This window comes from Pipistrellus hanaki (genome assembly GCF_964339955.1).
Source record: "Pipistrellus hanaki genome assembly, chromosome: 9".
NCBI lineage: Eukaryota > Metazoa > Chordata > Mammalia > Chiroptera > Vespertilionidae > Pipistrellus > Pipistrellus hanaki.
The window spans coordinates 77842801-77863541 of record NC_140511.1 but is presented as its reverse complement, the minus strand read 5'-3'; the positions used below and the strand labels follow the sequence as shown (position 1 = coordinate 77863541).

At 52.3% G+C, this 20741-nt stretch overlaps 1 protein-coding gene across 17 annotated transcripts in view; it reads left to right on the top strand.

Moving 5' to 3' along the window:
* LOC311628517 (uncharacterized protein) overlaps positions 1-20741 on the top strand; it is a 130308-nt gene that overhangs the window by 103368 nt on the left and 6199 nt on the right. For 14 of the 17 annotated variants that reach the window (XM_084895737.1, XM_084895739.1, XM_084895745.1 and 11 more), the window contains 10 exons: positions 1484-1722; positions 3815-3923; positions 4505-4755; positions 6994-7102; positions 8729-8967; positions 11086-11194; positions 12075-12325; positions 14554-14662; positions 16960-17210; positions 19464-19572. In XM_084895737.1, the coding sequence (XP_084751863.1) occupies positions 1484-1722; positions 3815-3923; positions 4505-4755; positions 6994-7102; positions 8729-8967; positions 11086-11194; positions 12075-12325; positions 14554-14662; positions 16960-17210; positions 19464-19572 (1776 nt within the window). The remainder of the gene's footprint in view (positions 1-1483; positions 1723-3814; positions 3924-4504; positions 4756-6993; positions 7103-8728; positions 8968-11085; positions 11195-12074; positions 12326-14553; positions 14663-16959; positions 17211-19463; positions 19573-20741) is intronic. The other 3 variants (XM_084895740.1, XM_084895744.1, XM_084895732.1) reach the window with 3 other exon arrangements.

The following is a 20741-nucleotide window of genomic DNA, read 5'->3' as shown; positions in this document are numbered from 1 at the left end:
ATTTGTTACCATGATGAGAACAATTAAAAGCCAAATGCCACCCTAGGAACCCATGTTGGTTCTCTCTGGGCAGTGCGTGTGTTCACTGTACATCCGTGTTCCTTGTAGGCATCTCAGTGGTCTCTCGGGTCCTGACTCAGCAGGGACAGAGGTCTGTGGACCCAGAGAAGCCAGGCTGCACCCACATTGGACACTCTCCAGCTCGGCCCGTTAGCTCGGCGAGCAAACAGATTTCTCTAAACCAGCATCGTGTCTGGGTGTCCCGGTCTCATGGAGGGACTGCCTCTCAGGCTGTGTCCTGTGCTCACAGAACAGGGCATCCTGAGAGGGTTTCCTGAACACCACCCACGCAGCAGCTCTCCCATGTCACACGTCACAGAGAGTCTCACATACATGAGTACTTGGACCCTGATGTAGCACAGGGAGAGCAGAAGCAGGATGACAGGCAGTCAGAGGAGTGGGCAGGGCCCACATGTGTGTACCGTCCATGACAGGAAGTTGCTGGGATGAAACTGTAGACTGGGAGGCACAGGGGCTGCTGCCCTGCAGAGCAATGGCACCAACACCTCGGACAGCAAGCATTTGCATTCTCGCTGGACCAAAACCTTCTCATGATTACAAGAATCTCCTTGTAACTGACCAGGTTCCTATGCTCTGTCACCTACACTCACAGCGTTGATAACTGTTAGCATTGATGGCAAATAGTAAGCGAAACCCCCTAATCCAGACGACACTCAGGAGGCTTGGAACAGGGAGGTGAGTGTGAGGAGCGGGTCCTGCTTGTGTGGGAGTGAGCAGGTCATGCTTCCTCAAGGGTGGTGCTAAGTGCAGCATCAGCCTGGGCCTCACACACAAAGGAGCCTGCTGGTTAGCGTGCTCCTCAGTTCCCTCCTCTTAGAGAGCAAATCCCGGCTCCAGGCTCAATGGACTGGACGCCACCAGCTGGAAGCACTGTGTGGCCTCCCCATGTGGCCAGAGCTGGACCAGAGAAGGTCGATGATGCCTAAGGTTCAATTTTGGTTCTGAAATGGAGATGAGAGTTTAACCTGAAGTTCAAAAGGAGAATAAGTGAGGGAATGTATGCAATTTGCACAGTAGAGTCTGAAACCCAATGGGACTGAAACAACTTTGATCTCTTTCTGAAACACAAGTGTGAAGATGAACAAATACAGTTTACTACTGTTGTTTACAATGGATAAGCTATGGACCAGCTAATAGTAGGGATGTGGTCAACTAGATGGTGTCCATTCAAATAATGGAACACAGTGGCAGCCACTGACCATCACAACATTGAATAACATAAAAAGTATTCACAGCTCCTTAAGGGAAAGAGCAAAATGATGGAATCCTTCAATCTCATTGGTGAAGGGACAGACACCAGAGCTCAAGAGTGTGATCCCCTGGCCCTTCCTTCCTGCCTTGTGTCTCCTCTCTCCCTCCCTGGCCTCCCTGCAGTTCCTGATACTCCTGTGTCTGATTCCAGGGGAGAACTCAGGGGTTGGCGCCCCCACCGGTTTAGGGGTGGTGAAAAGGCAGCTCCTCAATGAAGTGGTGGAAAAGTGCTCCTATGAAGTCAACAACCACTTGGACCACCTGTACAAACCTCGGTCCACAAAGCAGATGCTCACTGTTGCAGAGGAGATGGTTGGTAAGGAGATGGAGTACAGCAACTATGAGCACTTTGTCACCGATCTGAGATATGGCAAGGCCATCAGCCGGCAGGTAAGGCCCTCTGTGGAGGGCTCCCTATCCCTTCTGGAGGTCTGCTTGCGATGGGGGTGAGGGACCTAACTACCCAGAAGAAAAATTACCCTGAGTGATGCAAACATGGACTCTTGGGGTTCCACTGGCTGGGAGTCACATCTGAGAGCAAAACTTAGGTCTTCTGCTAATCCCCTCAGAGTCTTCTGACAGGGCACTTCCTCCCCATACCTCAGTTTCACCATGTGAACAACTGGGTGCTGCCCCCTCCCCTCTCCACCCAAATTAATATAAGATGTTGGCTCAGTTTTAACCCCTTCCTCCTTGCCATTTTCCCAACACAAGCTAGTAAGGATTGAAACCCCAGTGGTCCCTGGTCTTTCTGCTTAATCACAGCACCTCCAGGGCAGGAGGACCAATGATGGGGTTATCTATCCATAGAGACAGGGGAATGACAGGAAGTAGAGCAGGTTGCACATAGAAACTAAGGATTTCTTGCATGATGGGGTGTTGAGGTGACCAGTTAGACATCCAGGGGAACCTGTTGAGTAGGAGTTGGACTTGTGAGTCTGGAGTTCAGGGCAGAGGTGGGGGTGGACATAGAAGTTTTCATACTGCACTTGGGAACAGTACACAGAGCACAGTGATCCCTGAGGCCATTGTTTCCCATCATCTCCCCTCAGCTCTGCCACCACCTCCCTCTGCAGAGCTGAAGCCCAGGTAGAGCCTCTCACCACAGAGCAATTCCCACTTTCACCCCTAGAGCTCTGGCCCCAGGACCCCAGGCATGAACCCCCCTTTCCTACCCATCCCTGCCAGGACTAAGTATCCCCACCATGGAGGCTCACAGAGGCCCTGGAGTGGGTGGGACAGAAGTCTAGGGGTTCGTCAGGAAAACACGTGGAGTCATAATTTGGAACGGAATGACCCTGAATGAAGTCAAAGGGAAACATGAACAAAGAAGTGAATTCCAGAGAAGCTTCCAGGCTAAGTGACCATTGTAGGATATGGACACGGAATGAGGGCACAGGGAAGCTGGTCCCTGGTCTCAGATTGGGCTCCTGGGGTGAGCGCTGCAGGAGGTGAGCTGAAGTCACGCACAAACAGGACCTTAAATTCAAAATTCTCAAATCAGGGACCTGTGATACCCTGAGCAGTGTCACTGAGGAGCAGGGGGAGGTGGTAAGACATGGAGGGAAGAAAGGGGACCAGGAAGGGATGGGGCAGAGAAGACCCAGCATAGCCCCAGCCAGCTGAGTGGTCCCGGTAAAGTCCCTCTACCTCTCTGATCCTCAGTTTCCCCAGCTGAGCACGTGGGTGCTGCTTCCTTCCCCTGGGCCTCGGAGGGGGGCAGCTATGGGGGAAATGTGCGGGCAGAGCCTGCTGAGTGACTGTGAGCCCTGTCCCCAGGGCAGGAAGCTGGGCAACAGCAGTAGGGCCTTCTCCAATGCTCAGGGGCCCTTAGGAAGCTGTCACCTGCTGTCTGTCAGTTCAGCATCTTCAAGGCTCCATGTGCCAGGGCTGGGAGGGCAGAATGTGAGGCGGTGGGTGTTGGGGCCATGCACAGCCATGGCAAACACATGATGGAGACATGAGGGTCAGTGTGTGAGAGCAGAGAAGCTCAGACTCACCTGGACAATGTTGTGGGGATGGGCCTGGGCCCTACCCTCAGGGAATGGGTTTTATATATATGCTTCTGTATTACCACCCTCCAGGCATATATACAATACACCTGTATATGCGTGTCTGCATCCTAGTGTGTCCATGTACATGCAACATACAACATATCTATGCACAATAAATGCAGATACATACCCATACCTTGCATACACATTCTGGACAAATCTTCACTCTCCCAATGCACAAGGTCATTTTTCCAGGCTTCCAATTACAGGGAAACCTCTAGAAACTATAAGGTTGAGGACCTCACATGGGAAATGAATCTCTCCCGCACGCCTGAGCACACACACACACACACACACACACACACACACACACATGTTTCCCATGGGGTGAGCATCAGTAAGCAAATCCCTAGGCAGAGCACAACTCCCAGCTGTGCTTCTGCCACTGCCCTGAACTCTGTCTCACCTTCCTGGCTGTTCTCTTGCAGCTCCGTGAAGAGCCCAAGCCTGGAGACCTGATTGAGATTTCCCGCATCGGCTCCTCCCATTGGGTCCTCTATGAGGGCGATGGTTATGTGATCTACCTGGCTCCCCCAGGTAAGGGGGCTGAAAGTGTAACTTCCCAGAGATTTGTTACCATTATGAGGATATTTCAAAGCGGGATGCCACTCTGGAAAACCAGTGTTGATTTCTCCCTGAGCTGTGCTTGACTTTACCTTTGTCCGTGATCCTTGGAGGCATCTCAGTGGACCCTGGGGTCCACTCAGAGCAGTGTAATAGGTCCATGAGCCTCAGCAAAGCTGGGCTTCATCAGCATTTGGAACTCTCCAGCTCCATGCCTTCAGCTGAACGTACATAGAGATTAACCCAGCAACTATAATATCTTGGTGTCCAAGTCTGATAAAGAAGAATGATCAATAACGGTGGGTTGTCTACTAGATAATGTCCATTCATAAAATGGAGAACAATAGCAGCTCCTGGCCTTCAAAATATTCATTAGCTTGAAAAATTATTCCTAGCTTGAAAAATCATTAAGTAAAAGGAGTAAAATCAGATTGGTGAAGGGACAGACGCCAGAGATCAATAGTGTGATCCCCTGGCCCTTCCTCCCTGTCTGTGTCTCCTCTCTCCCTCCCTGGCCTCCCTGCAGTTGCTGATACTCCTGTGTCTGATTCCAGGGGAGAACTCTGAGTCTGGCGCCCCCACCGGTTTAGGGTTGGTCAAAAGGGAGCTCCTTGTGGACGTGGTGGGACAATGCTTCTATAAGGTTCACAACCACTTGGACCACCTGTACAAACCTCGGCCCATAAAGCAGATGCTCAGATATGCGAAGGAGGTGGTTGGTAAGAAGATGGAGTACAGTGTTCTGAGCAGGAACTATGAGCACTTGGTCACTGAACTGAGATATGGCAATGCCCCCAGCCAACAGGTAAGGCCCTCTGTTGGAGGCTCCTTTTATCTTATGAGGGTTTCCTTGTGATCATGTGACAGGGTTTACTGCTAGAAGAAAATTTTGCCCCGAATGATGTAAAATTATGCTCTCTGTTTCCTGCTGGCTGGCAGTTAGGCTGTCTGAGATCAAATCTCAAATCTGATCGTGATCAACTAAGAGTCTTTAAACAGGTCATTCCTCTCTGGCCTCAGCTTCCCCATGTGCAGAAGGAGGGGATGTTTGGAGAACCTCTGGGGCTCTGGCCACCTCTGTCCCTTTAAGATCTTTTGTCTCTAAGACCCGCCCTAAAGGCAGCTCCTGATGCCCTGTGTGCTGCTAGGGAAAGTGTAGGCCTGCCCTGCACCATGACAGGTGTCCTAAGGCCCCAGAGAGCCCTCAGGCAAGAGATGCTTGGTCTGTGACCTATGTGATAGCTCAAGAACATGTTATGTAAGGTCTGGGCACAGTCTTACCCCTCCCTCTTTCCCACTTACCAACACACAGCAAGTTAAGAGGCACAAGCAGGATTCAAACCCCTGTGGTCCCTGCTCTTTCTGCTGAACCACAGCACCTCCAGGGCTCACAGCCCCTGTGACTGGGTGATGGGCAGCCTGGATCCAGTAGATGGAAAAAGTAGGATCAGGTTTGGAAGGAAATTGAGGATTTGATAGTCATGTGCAGTTATTTAGAGGTGACTATTAGACATCCAGATGGAGCTGTGGAGTAGCAGTTGGACATGTGAGTCTGGAGTTCAGGGCTGAAGTGGGGGTAGAGATAGAAGTTTCCAGGCTGCACTTGGGAACAGTACACAGAGCACAGTGACCCCTGAGGCCCTGGTTTCCCATCATCCCCCTCAGCTCTGCCACCACCTCCCTCTGCAGAGCTGGAGCCCAGGTAGAGCCCCGACCACAGAGCCATTCCCACTTTCACTCCCAGAGCTCTGGCCCCAGGAGCCCAGGCAGGAAGTCCTTTGCTTTATCTACCTCTGTCAGAACGGAGTGGCCCACCATGGAGGCTCACACAGGCCCTGAAGTGGGTGGGAAAGAAGTCTGGGGGTTCGTCAGGGAAACATGGGGTCACATAATCAGGAACAGGATGGCCCTGAATAAAATCACTGGGGAAAGATGAACAAAGAAGTCAATTCTGGAGAAGCTTCCAGGCCAAGTGACCATTGTAGGATATGGGCATGGAATGAGGGCAAAGGGAAGCTGGCCCCTGGTCCCATATTGGGCTCCTGGGGTGAGCGCTGCAGGAGGTTTGCTGAGGTCACACACAAACAGGAAGTTAAACTGAAAATTTTCAAATCAGGAAGCTGCAGGGCCCTGGGCAGGGACACTGAGGAGCAGGGAGGAAGTGAGCAAGGCAGGGAGGGAGAAAAGGGAACCAGGAAAGGACGGGGCAAAGAAGACCGAGAGCAGCCACTACCCCATGACAAGTCCCTCTCTGATCCTCACTTTCCCAGGCTGAGCATGTGGGTGCTGCTTCCTCCCCCTGGGCCTGGGAGGGTGGCAGCTATGGGGGAAATGTGCCAGCAGAGCCTGTGTGTGACTGTGAGCCCTGTCCCCGGGGCAGGAAGCTGGGCAACAGCAGTAGGGCCTTCTCCTCAGAGGCCCTTAGGAAGCTGTCACCTGCTGTCTGTCAGTTCAGAATATTCAGGGCCCATGTGCCAGGGCTGGGAGGGCAGAGTGTGACGGGGTGCCTGTTGGGCCCATGCACAGCCAGGGCAAACACATGATGGAGACATGAGGGACAGTGTGTGAGAGCAGAGAAGCTCAGACTCACCTGGACAATGTTGTGGGGGATGGGCCTGGGCCCCAGCCACAGGGAAGGGGGTTTATATACAGGCTGTTGTGTTACCACCTCCAAACACATACGCAGTACAACTGCATATGCATGTCTGCATCTCTGTGTGTGTGCATGTATATACAGCACCAAACATGCCCATTCACAGTATAAACATCCACACATGCTTTACAAACACATTGTGAACAAATCTTCATGCTCCCAATGCACAAGGTCATTTTTCCAGGCCTCCAGTTACTCCCAGGGCACCCTCTAGAAGCTACAGAAGGCTGAGGACCTCACAGGGAAGTTGAGTCCCCTCAACGCACACACACACACTCTTCCCATGGGGTGAGCATCAGTAAGCAAATCCCCAGGCGCAGCTGCAACTCCCAACTAGGGCCTCTGCAGCTCCCTGAACTCTGCCTCACCTTCCTGGCTGTTCTCTTGCAGTTTCATGGAGAGCCAAAGCCTGGAGACCTGATTGAGATTTCCCGCATCAGCTCCTCGCACTGGGCGCTCTATGTGGGTGATGGTTATGTGATCCACCTGGCTCCCCCAGGTAAGGGGGTAGAAAGTGTAACTTTCCAAAGATTTGTTAACATGACAAGAACAATTCAAAGCCTAATGCCACCCTGAAATCCAGTGTTGGTTCTCCCTGAGCAGGGCGTGTGCTCACTGTACATCAGTGTTCCTTGGAGGCATCTCAGTGGACCCTCAGGTCCTGACTCAGCAGGGACAGAAGTCCTTAGGGCCCAGAGAAGCCAGGCTGCACCTACATTGGATGCTCTCCAGCTCGGGCCCGTTAGCTGGTCGAGCAGACAGATCTCTCTAAACCAGCAGCATATCTTGGTGTCCCAGTCTCATGGAGGGACTGCCTCTCAGGCTGTGTCCTGTGCTCAGAGGACATCACAGAACAGGGCATCCTGAGAGGGTTTCCTGAACATTCCCCGTGCAGCAGCTCTCCCAGGTCACACGTCCCAGAGAGTCAGTCTCTCTCTCTCTCTCTCTCTCTCTCTCTCTCTCTCTCTCTCTCTCTCTCTCTCTCTCTCTCACACACACACACACACACACACACACACACACACACACACATAAGAGCACCTGAACCCTGATGTAACGCAAGGAGAGCAGAAGCAGGATGACAGGCAGTCAGAGGAGAAGGCAGGGCCCACACGTGTGTACCATCCATGACAGGAAGGTGCTGGGATGAGACCTCAGACTGGGAGGCACAGGGGCTGGTGCCCTGCAGAGCAATGGCACCCACACCTCGGGCAGCAAGCGTTTGCGTTCTCACAGGACAGAAACCTCTTGTGATCACAAGAATCTCCTTGTAACTGACCAGGTTCCTATGCGCTGTCACCTACACTGACAGTGTTGAAAACTGTCAGCATTGATGGCAAATAGTAAGCGAAACCCTCTAATCCAGACGATACTCAGGAGGCTTGAAACAGGGAGGTGAGTGTGGGGAGCAGGTCCTGCTTGTGTGGGAGTGAGCAGGTCGTGCTTCCTCAAGGGCAGTGCTAAGTGCAGCATCAGCCTGGAGACTCACACACAAAGGAGCCTGCTGGTTAGCGTGCTCCTCAGTTCCCTCCTCTTAGAGAGCCAAACCCGGCTCCAGGCTCAATGGACTGGAAGCCACCAGCTGGAAGCGCTGTGTGGCCTCCCCATGAGGCCAGAGCTGGGCCCAAAATGGCCGATGATGCCTCAGGGACCACTATAGGTTCTAAAATAGAGATGAGACCTTTACCCTGAAGTTCAAAAGGAGAATAAGTGAGGGAATGTATGCAATTTGCACAGCAAAGTCTGAAACTTAGTAGTGGGACCAGAGCAACAGTGATCTCTTTCTGAAAATAGTGCAAAGATGAAGAAATACAGTTTACTATCGCTGTTTACAATGGATAAGCTATGGACCAGCCAATAGTAGGGACTTGGTCAACTAGATGATGTCCATTCATATAATGAAACACAGTGGCAGCCATTGACATCACAACATTGATTAACGTGAAAAGTAGTCGTAGCTCTTTAAGGGAAAGAGCAAAATGATGGCATCCTTCAATCTCATTAGTGAAGGGACAGACACCAGAGGTCAAGAGTGTGATCCCCTGGCCCTTCCTCCCTGTCTTGTGTCTCCTCTCTCCCTCCCTGGCCTCCCTGCAGGTGCTGATTCTCGTGTGTCTGATTCCAGGGGAGAAGTCTGAGGCTGGTGCCCCCACCAGTTTAGGGGTGGTGAAAAGGCAGCTCCTCAAGGAAGTGGTGGAAAACTGCTCCTATGAAGTCAACAACCACTTGGACCACCTGTACAAACCTCGGTCCACAAAGCAGATGCTCACTGTTGCGGAAGAGATGGTTGGTAAGGAGATGGAGTACAGCAACTATGAGCACTTTGTCACCGATCTGAGATATGGCAAGACCAGTGGTCGGCAGGTAAGGCCCTGGGGGAGGGGGAGTTCCTTCTACCTTCTGGAGGTCTGCTTGTGATGGGGGTGAGGGACCTAACTACCCAGATGAAAAATTACCCTGAATGATGCAAACATGGGCTCTTGCGGTTCCACTGGCTGGGAGTCACATCTGAGAGCAAAACTTAGGTCTTCTGCTAATCCCCTCAGAGTCTTCTGACAGGGCACTGCTTCAGTTTCACCATGTGAACAACTGGGTGCTGCCCCCTCCCCTCTTCACCCAAATTAATATAAGATGTTGGCTCAGCTTTAACCCCTTCCTCCTTGCCATTTTCCCAACACAAGCTAGTAAGGATTGAAACCCCAGTGGTCCCTGGTCTTTCTGCTTAATCACAGCATTTCCGGGGCAGGAGGACCAATGATGGGGTTATCTATCCATAGAGACAGGGGAATGACAGGAAGTAGAGCAGGTTGCAGATAGAAAGTAAGGATTTCTTGCTCAGATGGGGTGTTGGAGGTGAATAATTAGACATCCAGATGGACCTGTTGAGTAGCAGTTGGATGTGTGAGTGTAGAGTTTCAGGCTGAGGTGGCGGTGGACATAGATGTTTCCAGGCTGCACTTGGGAACAGTGCTCAGAGCACAGTGGTCCCTGAGGCCATGGTTCCCCATCGTCCCCCTCAGCTCTGCCACCACCTCCCTCTGCAGAGCTGGAGTCCAGGTAGATCCCCAGCCACAGAGCCATCCCCACTTTCACCCCCAGAGCTCTGGCCCCAGGAGCCCAGGCAGGAAGCCCTTGTCTTACCCACCTCTGTCAGGACCAAGTAGCCCCACTATGGAGGCTCACAGAGGCCCTGGAGTGGGTGGGACAGAAGTCTGGGGGTTGGTCTGGAAAACATGGGGTCACATAATTTATAACGGGATGACCCTGAATAAAGTCTTGGGGAAAACATGAACAAAGAGGTGAATTCCAGAGAAGCTTCCAGGCTAAGTGACCATTGTAGATTATGAGCATGGATTGAGGGCAAAGGGAAGCTGGCCCCTGGTCTCAGATTGGGTGGCCTGAGGTGAGCTTTGCACGAGGTTAGCTGAGGTCACACACAAACAGGATGTTAAACTGAAAAACTCTCAAATCAGGGACCTGTGGTACCCTGAGCAATGGCACTGAGGAGCAGGGAGGATGTGGGAAAGGCAGGCAGAAAAGAAAGGGGACAGACAAGTGATGGGGCAGAGAAACCCAGAGCAGCCCCTGCCAGCTGAGTGGTCCTGGGCAAGTCCCTCTGCCTCTCTGATCCTCAGTTTCCCCAGCTGAGCACGTGGGTGCTGCTTCCTCCCCCTGGGCCTGGGAGGGTGGCAGCTATGGGGGAAATGTGCGGGCAGAGCCTGCTGTGTGACTGTGAGCCCTGTCCCCGGGGCAGGAAGCTGGGCAACAGCAGTAGGGCCTTCTCCAATGCTCAGGCGCCCTTAGGAAGCTGTCACCTGCTGTCTGTCAGTTCAGCATCTTCAAGGGCCCATGTGCCGGGGCTGGGGAGGGCAGTGTGAGGTGGTGGTGTTGAGGCCATGCACAGCCAGGGCAAACACATGATGGAGACAGGAGGGTCAGTGTGTGTGAGGAGAGAAGCTCATACTCACCTGGACAATGTTTTGGGGGATGGGCCTGGGCCCCAGCCTCAGGGAAGGAATGGGTTTACATATAAGCTGTTGTGTTACCACTCTCCAGACACACACACAATACACCTGTATATGCGAATCTGCATCCCAGTATGTGCATGTACATGCAACATACAACATATCCATGCACAATAAACACAGATACACACCCATGTCTTGCATATACATTTTGGACAAATCTTCACTCTCCCAATGCACATGGTCATTTTTCCAGGTTTCCAGTTACTCCCAGGACAACCTCTAGAATTTACAGCAGGCTGAGAACCTCACATGGGAAATGAGTCTCCCCCCACACTCCCGGCCACATACCCCCCAACACACACACACACACACACACACACACACACACACACACACACACATGTTTTCCATGGCTTGAGCATCAGTACACAAATGTCCAGGCAGAGCACAACTCCCAGCTGGGCCTCTGCAGCTCCCTGAACTCTGTCTCACCTTCCTGGCTGTTCTCTTGCAGTTTCGTGAAGAGCCCGAGCCTGGAGACCTGATTGAGATTTCCCGCATCGGCTCCTCCCATTGGGTCCTCTATGAGGGCGATGGTTATGTGATCCACCTGGCTCCCCCAGGTAAGGGGTTTGAAAGTGTTACTTTCCAGAGATTTGTTAAGCTGACTGGGACAATTCAAAGCCACATGCCACCCTGGGATCCCGCATAGTTTCTTCCTGAAGCAATGCTTGGGTTCCCACTACATCTGTGTCCCTTAGGGCAGTGTTTCCCAACCTTCTCTCATGATGAGAATCACCTGGTGGAGTTGTTAAAACACAGATTCCTGAATCCCAACTAAGAAGTGCTAAACTAGAATTTTTGGGAACATATAGGTAAAATTGTATACTTAACTAGTGCTCTAACACAGATGTTATATACAGAGCACTAAGTTAGGTATGCAATTTTACCTATATGTTCTCAAAAATTCTAGTTTAGCACTTCTTAGTTGGGATTCAGGAATCTGTGTTTTAACAACTCCACCAGGTGATTCTCATCATGAGAGAAGGTTGGGAAACACTGCCTTAGGGTCATCTCAGTGGTTTCCCAGACCCTCACACAGCAGGGAAAGAGGTCCGTGGGCTTCAGTGAAGTCGAGCTATGTCAGCATTAGGAGCTCTCCCTCTGGCCCTTTGGCTGGGCGAGCAGATAGATTTCATTAAAACAGTCACCTTTCTGGGTGTCCTGGTCTCATGGACGAGAAGGGTCAATGATGGTGGATTGGTCAACTAGATGATGTCCATTCATATCATGGAGCACAATAGCAACTACTGAGCATCACAGTACTCATTAGCTTGATAAAGTAGTCACAGCTCATTAAGTAAAAGAGTAAAATTCATGAATCCTCTCATCACATTGGTGAAGGGACAGACACCAGAGCTCACCTGGCCCTTCCTCCCTGTCTTGTGTCTTTTGCCTCCCTGGCCTCCCTGCAGTTGCTGATACTCCTGTGTCTGATTCCAGGGGAGAAGTCTGGGGCTGGTACCACAGCCAGCTTAGAGGTGGTGAAAAGGCAGCTCCTTGAGGCAGTGGTGGAAAACAGCTCCTATAAGGTGAACAACCACTTGGACCACCTGTACAAACCTCGGCCCATAAAGGAGATACTCAAGTCTGGGAAGGAGATGGTTGGTAAGGAGATGGAGGACAATGATCTGAGGAGAAACAGTGAGCACTTCGTCTTCGATCTGAGATATGGCAAGGCCCGCAGCCGGCAGGTAAGGCCCTCCCTGGGGGGGCTCCCTCTCCCTCTTAGACATATGCTTGGGGGATAGGAAAGAGAGGGCTTTGATCCAGAAGAAAAACTTATCGTGAATGATGCAAAATTATGCTCCCTCCCTTCTGCTGGCTGGCACTTAGCATGTCTGAGATCAAATCTCAGGTCAGTTCCTGATCCACTCAGGGTCTTTAACAGGTCACTTCCTCTCTGGCCTCAGTTTCCCCATGTGCAGAGGGAGGGGATGTTGGAGGACCTCTGGGGCACAGACCACTCCTTTCCCTTTAGGATCCTTTGTCTCTGAGACCCACCCTAAAGCAGCTCCTGATGCCCTGAGTGCTGTCAGGGAAAGTCTGGGCCAGCCCTGCACCATGACAGGTGTCCTAAGGCCCCAGAGAGTCCTCAGCAAGAGATGCTCAGGTCTGTGGCCTATGTAGGAGTTTCAGAACATGTTATGTAAGGTCTGGGCACAGTCTTACCCCTCCCTCTTTCCCTCTTACCAACACACAGCGAGTGAAGAGGCAGAAGCAGGATTCAATCCCCACCAGTACCTGCTCTTTCTGCTGAACCACAGCAGCTCCAGGGCTCACAGCCCCGGTTACTGGGTGATGGAAGCCTGAAAGGAGGAAGATGATGAGAGGAGGGGGTTTGAGAGGGAAATTAAGGATTTGCTGCTCATGGGGGATGTTGAGGTGAGCATTAGACATCCAGGTGGACCTGTTGAGTAGCAGTTGGACGTGTGAGTCTGGAGTTCAGGGCTGAGGTTGGGATGGAGATAGAAGTTTCCAGGCTGCACCTGGGAACAGTACACAGAGCACAGTGATCCCTGAGGCCATGGTTTCCCATCGTCCCCCTCAGCTCTGCCACCACCTCCCTCTGCAGAGCTGGAGCCCAGGTAGAGCCCCGACCACAGAGCCATTCCCACTTTCACCCCCAGAGCTCTGGCCCCAGGAGCCAGGCTGGAAGCCCCCTACATGTCCACTGCCATCAGGACCAAATGACCCACCATGGAGGCTTACGCAGGCCCTGGAGTGGGTGGGACAGAAGTGAGGGGGGTGGACAGGAAAACGTGGGGTCACATAATTGGGAACAGAATGGCCCTGAATAAAATCATGAGTAGAGATGAACAAAAAACTGGATTCCAGAGAAGCTTCCACGCTAAATGACTATTGTTGGATATTAGCATGGAATGAGGGCAAAGGGAGGCTGGCCCCTGGTCTCAGATTGGGCTCCTGGGGTAAGCGCTGCAGGAGGTTTGCTGAGGTCATGCACAAACAGGAAGGAAAACTAAAAAAAAAAAAAAAAAAAAAAAATCTCAAATCAGGAACCTGTGGTGCCCTGGGCAGAAACACTGAGGACAGGGATGAGGTGAGCAAGGGATGGAGGGAGAAAAGGGGACCAGGAACGACGGGGTAGAGAAGACCCAGTGTAACCACAGCCAGCTGAGTGTCCCTTTTCTACTTCTCTACGCCTCAGCTGAGTATGTGGGTGCTGCTTCCACCCCCTGGGCCTGGGAGGGTGGCAGCTACGGGGGAAATGTGCCGGCAGAGCCTGTGTGTGACTGTGAGCCCTGTCCCCGGGGCAGGAAGCTGGGCAACAGCAATAGGGCCTTCTCCAATGCTCAGGGGCCCTTAGGAAGCTGTCACCTGCTGTCTGTCAGTTCAGCATCTTCAAGGGCCCGTGTGCCGGGGCTGGGAGGGCAGAGTGTGAGGGGGTGGGTGTTGGGCCCATGCACAGCCAGGGCAAACACATGATGGAGACATGAGGGTCAGTGTGTGAGAGCAGAGAAGCTCATACTCACATGGACAATGTTGTGGGGGATGGGCCAGGACCCCAGCCTCAGGGAAGGAATTTAGATGCAGGCTGTTATGTTATCACTCTCCAGACATATACACAATACATCTGCATAGGCATGTCTACATCCATTGTGACAGTATGTACATGCAACACACAACATATCCATGCACAATACACACAGACCCTCATGCATCACACACACATTCTGGACAAATCGTTTCTGCCAATATACACCATATTTTTCCAGGCCTCCAGTTACTAACGAGGCACTCTCTAGAGCTACTGCAGCCTGAGGACCTCATAGGGGACATGAGTCCACCACACACACACACACACATTCTTCCCATGGGGTGAGCATTTATAAGCCAATCCCCAGGTGGGCTTCTGCAGCTCCTTGAACTCTGCCTCAACTTCCTGGCTGTTCTCTTGCAGTTTCGTAAAGAGCCCAAGCCTGGAGACCTGATTGAGATTTCCCGCATCAGCTCCTCCCATTGGGTCCTCTATGAGGGCGATGGTTATGTGATCCACCTGGCTCCCCCAGGTAAGGGGGTAGAAAGTGTAACTTTCCAAAGAGTTGTTACCATGATGAGAACAATTCAAAGCCTAATGCCACCCTAGGAACCCGTGTTGGTTCTCCTTGGGCAGTGACAGTGCTCACTGTACATCCGTGTTCCTTGGAGACATCTCAGTGGTCCCTCAGGTCCTGACTCAGCAGGACCGAGGTCCGTGGGCCCCAGGGAAGCCAGCTGCGCCTGCATTGGACATGCTCCAGCACAGGCCCATTAACTGGGCGAGCAGACAGATCTCTCTAAACCAGCAGCATGTCTGGGTATCCCGGTCTCATGGAGGGACTGCCTCTCAGGCTGTGTCCTGTGCTCAGAGGATGTCACAGAACAGGGCGTCCTGAGAGGGTTTCCTGAACACCCCCACGCAGCAGCTCTCCCAGGTCACACGTCACAGAGAGTCTCACACACATGAGCACCTGTACCCTGATGTAGCACAGGGAGAGCAGAAGCAGGATGACAGGCAGTCAGAGAAGGCAGCACCATCCATGACAGGAAGGTGCAGGGATGAGACCTCGGACTGGGAGGCACAGGCCCCTGCAGAGCAATGGCACCCACACCACGGACAGCAAGCGTTTGTGTTCTCGCTGGACAGAAACCTTCTCATGATCACAAGAATCTCCTTGTAACTGACCAGGTTCCTATGCGCTGTCACCTACACTGACAGCGTTGAGAACTGTCAGCATTGATAGCAAATAGTCAGCGAAACCCCCTAATCCAGACGACATTCAGGAGGGTTGGAACAGGGAGATGAGTGTGAGGAGCGGGTCCTGCCTGTGTGGGAGTGAGCAGGTCGTGCTTCCTCAAGGGCGGTGCTAAGTGCAGCATCAGCCTGGAGCCTCACACACAAAGGAGCCTGCTGGTTAGCGTGCTCCTCAGTTCCCTCCTCTTAGAGAGCAAATCCCGGCTCCAGGCTCAATGGACTGGACGCCACCAGCTGGAAGCGCTGTGTGGCCTCTCCATGTGGCCAGAGCTGGGCCAGAGAAGGCCAATGATGCCTCATGTCCACTATCGGTTCTAAAATGGAGATGAGAATTTTACCCAAGAAATTCAAAAGGAGAATAAGTGAGGGAATATGTGTAAGTAGAGGTCTAGTACATGAATTCGTGCAAGGTGGGGTACGGCAGCCCCGCCCTGATAGGGTACATTGGGCAGGGCCCACCGTGAGGTCTAATGCTGGCAGGTATAGCTTTCCCCCAGCTGCTTCTAATTATACTTTAAGGATGGCACAAAAAACGCACACAAAAAAAGGATGGTTTTGTGCCATGAGATGAAGTTTATGTGTTTTTGCCAAAGTGTATCAAGATGGATGATGGCCCTTGAATGATTTTTGCCTTCTTCCTGGGACTCTGCCCTCAGTTTCCCAAGATGATCTTCATGTCTGTTTGTTGAAAAGTTTTTCTGATTTTGAATGTGCCTACCCTTCTCTGTTGCTCCTAGCAGCCTACAGGTCCTCTTGGCCGCTGCTTTTAAAGAGATTGAAAGCTCACCTAATCTGCAAGGCAGTGCAATGACACAAACCCCCACCCGGCCTCTCTCCATTCCTCTGCAAAGGGCCGCCATCCCCGTAAAGCTTAGGCTGTCCTTTGGCTAATTTGGAGGGTCTCCTGGGGCTGTGGGCCATGGAGGGAGAATTCCACACCTTGACTGCAGTATTAGCAGAGCCCTCTGGGAACTCTGGTCAGGGACAGAAGGGACTGATGTTTATTTTCTTGTCCTTCACTAAATGTACATGCACCAGCGAGCCAGGCAGTGATTTAGGCGTGGAGGGGCCGGCAGGGATGAGGGCGGGCGGGAGGAGCCAGCCAGACAAGGATCCATGGTCGTTGAGTCATTCTGGTTGGTCTGTCATTCAGTTGCTTTATAATACAGGATTATCACAGCAGAGTGTCTGAAACACAGTAGGTCCAGAACAACTTTGATCTCTTTCTGAAACACACAAGTGCAAAGATGAACAAGTACAATTTACTACCATTGTTTACAATGGATAAGCTCTGGACTAGCCAATAGTAGGGACTTGGTCAACTAGATGATGTCCATTCATATAATGGAGCACAATGGCAGCCACTAACCATGACAGCATTGATTATCATGAAAAGTACGCACAGCTCCTTAAGGGAAAGAGCAAAATGATGGAATCCTCCAATCCCATTGGTGAAGGGACGGACACCAGAGCTCAATAGTGTGATCCCCTGGCCCTTCCTCCCTGTCTTGCGTCTCCTCTCTCCCTCCCTGGCCTCCCTGCAGTTCCTGATACTCCTGTGTCTGATTCCAGAGGAGAACTCGGAGGCTGGCTCCCCCACCGGCTTAGGGGTGGTGAAAAGGGAGCTCCTCGTGGACGTGGCGGAAAACTGCTCCTATAAGGTCAACAACTACTTGGACCACGTGTACACACCATGGCCCATGAAGAAGATCATTGCACTTGGGAACTGGTTGGTTGGTAGGAAGACGGAATACCCTGTTCTGAGCAGGAACTGTGAGCACTTTGTCACCGATCTGAGATATGGCAACTTCCCTAGCCAGCAGGTAAGGCCCTCTGATGGGGCTCTCTCTCCCTTCGGGGGTCTGCTTGGAATGGAGGTGACAGGAATGTGCAGCCAGAAGAAAACCTTACCAGGAATGATATGAAATTATGCTCCATGTCTCTTGCTGGCAGGGCGTTAGGATGTCTGAGATCAAATCTCAGGTCAGTTCCTGATCCACTCAGGGTCTTTGAACAGGTCACTTCCTCTCTGGTCTCAGTTTCTCCATGTGCAGAAGGAGGGGATGTTTGGAGAACCTCTGGGGCTCTGGGCTCCTCTATCCCTTTAGGATCCTTCGCCTCTAAGTCTCACCCTAAAGCAGCTCCTGATGCCCTGTGTGCTGTCAGGGAAAGTCTGGGCCAGCCCTGCACCATGACAGGTGTCCTAAGGCCCCAGAGAGCCCTCAGGCAAGAGATACTCAGATATGTGGCCTATGTAGGAGCTCAAGAACATGTTATGTAAGGTCTGGGCACATGCTTACCCTTCCCTCTTTCCCTCTTACTAACACACAGCGAGTTAAGAGGCAGAAGCAGGGTAAAAAAAAAATCAATAAAATATATTTAAAAAAAAAAAAAAAAAAAAAAAAGAGGCAGAAGCAGGATTTAATCCCCAGCGGTCCCTGCTCTTTCTGCTGAACCACAGCAGCTCCAGGGCTCACAGCCCCTGTGACTGGTGATGGGCAGCCTGGATGGAGGAGAATGAGGGGAGGAGGAGCAGGTATGGGAGGGAAATTAAGGATTTGATGCTCATGTGTAGTGTTGAGGTGACCATTAGATATCCATCTGGAGCTGTGGAATAGCAGTTGGACATATGAGTCTGGAGTTCAGGGCTGAGGTGGGGGTAGACATAGTAGTTTCCAGGCTGCATCTAGGAACAGTACACAGAGAACAGTGACCCCTGAGGCCATGGTTTCCCATCGTCCCCCTCAGCTCTGCCACTACCTTCCTCTGCAGAGCTGGAGCCAAGGTAGAACCCCGACCACAGAGCTCTGGCCACTCCAGGAGTCGAGGCACGAAGCCATCTCCACTACTCACTCCCATCAGGACCAAGTGTCCCCACCATGGAGGCTCATACAAGCCCTGGAGTGGGTGGGACAGAAGTTTGGGGGTTGGACAGGAAAGTGTTGGGTCACATAATCAGGTACAGGATGGTCCTGAATAAAGTCATGGGGGAAAGATGAACAAAGCAGTGGATTCCAGAGAAGCTTCCCAGCTAAGTGACCATTGTAGGATATGGGCATGGAATGAGGGCAAACGGAAGCTGGCCCCTGGTCTCAGATTGGGCTCCTGGAGTGAACGCTGCAGGAGGTTTGCTGCGGTCAGGCACAAACAGGAAGATAAACTGAAAATTTTCAAATCAGGAAGCCTCAGTGCCCTGGGCAGTGCCAATGAGGAGCAGGGAGGAGTTGGGCAAAGCAGGGAGAGGGGGTGGAAACAGAACCAGAGAGAGAGAGGGTAGTGAAGACCCAGCGCAGCCATTGCCAGCTGTGTCCCTGGGCAAGTCCCTGCTCTGATCCTCAGTTTCCCCAGATGGGCACTACTTCTTCCTCTGGGCTGTGGAGGGTGGCAGTCATGGTGGGCAGTGTGCCAGGAGAGCCTGCTGCCTGAGTGTGTGAGCCCCACCTGCCACCATCCTGACCAGTGCAGGATGCTGGGCAGCCACACTGGGCCCATGGAAGGCTTGGGGGCTGGTAAGCTGCTGTCACTTCCTTCTGTCTGGTCGGCATCTCCAAGGGTGGGTGTCTCCAGCCTGGAAGAGCCCTGTGTTGCAGCCAAGCACAGCCTGGGCCAGAGGCATGATGGAGACAGGAGGGCAGTGTGTGAGGGCCGAGACATTCAGACTCACCTGTCCAGGTTGTTGGGGATGGGCCTGCGGCCCCTGCCTCAGGGAAGGGGTTCTATATGCAGCCTGTCATGTCATTACAATCAGGACACATGTGCATCCCACCTGCACATACATGCCTGCACACACTGTGTGCTTGCATATACACGCCTTCATGCACTGTGTATGTACACACCACACACACATCCTACGTCCCCCAGACCATGCTGCTTTCTCCATTCCAGATGTTCGTTCTCCTGGGTTCTAGCTCCCGGTCCCCCCTCAGTGGGGACCGTCAGAAAGAGGAAAGACAAGGGATTCCCCTGTAACAGGTGATGAACAGCAGCCTGTGGTCCCCAGGCTGTGCTGCAGCTCCCACCAGGGTCTCAGCTGTTGCCTAGCAGTCCGTCTACCATTTCTGGTTTTCCTCCTGCAGCGTGAGGAAGAGCCCAGGCCCGGAGACATGATTGAGATCTCTCACCAGTTCTACTGTACCTGGGCACTCTATGTGGGCGAGGGTGATGTGATCCATCTGGCTCCTCCAGGTAAGGCCTGTTGACAGCGGGATCTGCCAGGGGTTTGTAATAAGATAACGAGAGCAGCTGAAATGAAAGCTCAGCACGGGAGCCTGAGTTGGGAGACACGTTCTCCCTGCACAGAGCTTGTGCAGGGCGGAGTCCATGCCCAGCCCCTGTGCCCACACGGTCCGAGCGGACCTGGCAGCGCAGCAGAAGCTCCCTGGTGCCACCATGCCCCTAGGCTGCTTCCGCACCTGAAAGCTGAGCCCTGAGAAGCAGTTGTGTTAGGGATACACTGACCTCCCTTGCATCTCTAGGCAGGCAGCACTGGCTCCCTCCGTACCTGGGGCTCTGATGATGTGCTTTAACGCAGCCAAGTTCATCGGGAGCTCACGGTCCAGGTCTTCATTCGAAGGGACCTCCATGTTGTGGTTTTCGAAAGTGTGTGATTTCACAAACTTCGTGTCTTAGTATCGGTAATAGATGCTGCTTAGCAGAAGCAGCTTTCCAAGGGCCCACCCAAAGGGAAAATTCTCATGAAAATGCATAGCAAGCACCTGGGAATAGATCATCGACCTCATAACTATGGCGAAAGCAGGATGATGACAAGGCATTAACAGGAGGACGAATGGAACTGGTGCGTGGTCTGTGAAGAACACCGCGGTGGCTGGAATGAGCCTGCTACGTTCGATGCAGACTGGCTCGTGCCCCGCAGAGCAATGGCGATGTAACCTTTGATGCTCTGTCTTCGTCAGGGGAAATACTTGTCATCCATGTGGGAATGCGACTTTTTGCATCTTATGTGTTTCCAGCAAGTCATCATTTGTCCTCACGGTGTTGGAGGAACACAGGGGTTTAGTAGAAAAAGTTAATCAAGCTCATTTTACCCAGATGACACTTGGGGGCCTTGTAGGAGAGAGCATGACTGTGAGGACATGTGGTCCTTTTCATATCTGACCTCCAAGGTGTGGGCAGGTTCTGTTAACAGGATAGATTCCAAGTGCAGCCTTCATCCTTGAGATTAGAAGCAGAGAGTAGGGTGCTAAATTAGTGTGCTCAATGTTACTCTTCCCCTTGGAAAATGCACCCAGGACTCCCTAGGAGAATGGAATTGGGCTCCATCAGCGGTGCTCAGTGGTTGAGCATCAATCAACCCATGAACCAGGAGGTCATGGTTCCATTCCCCGTCAGGTCTC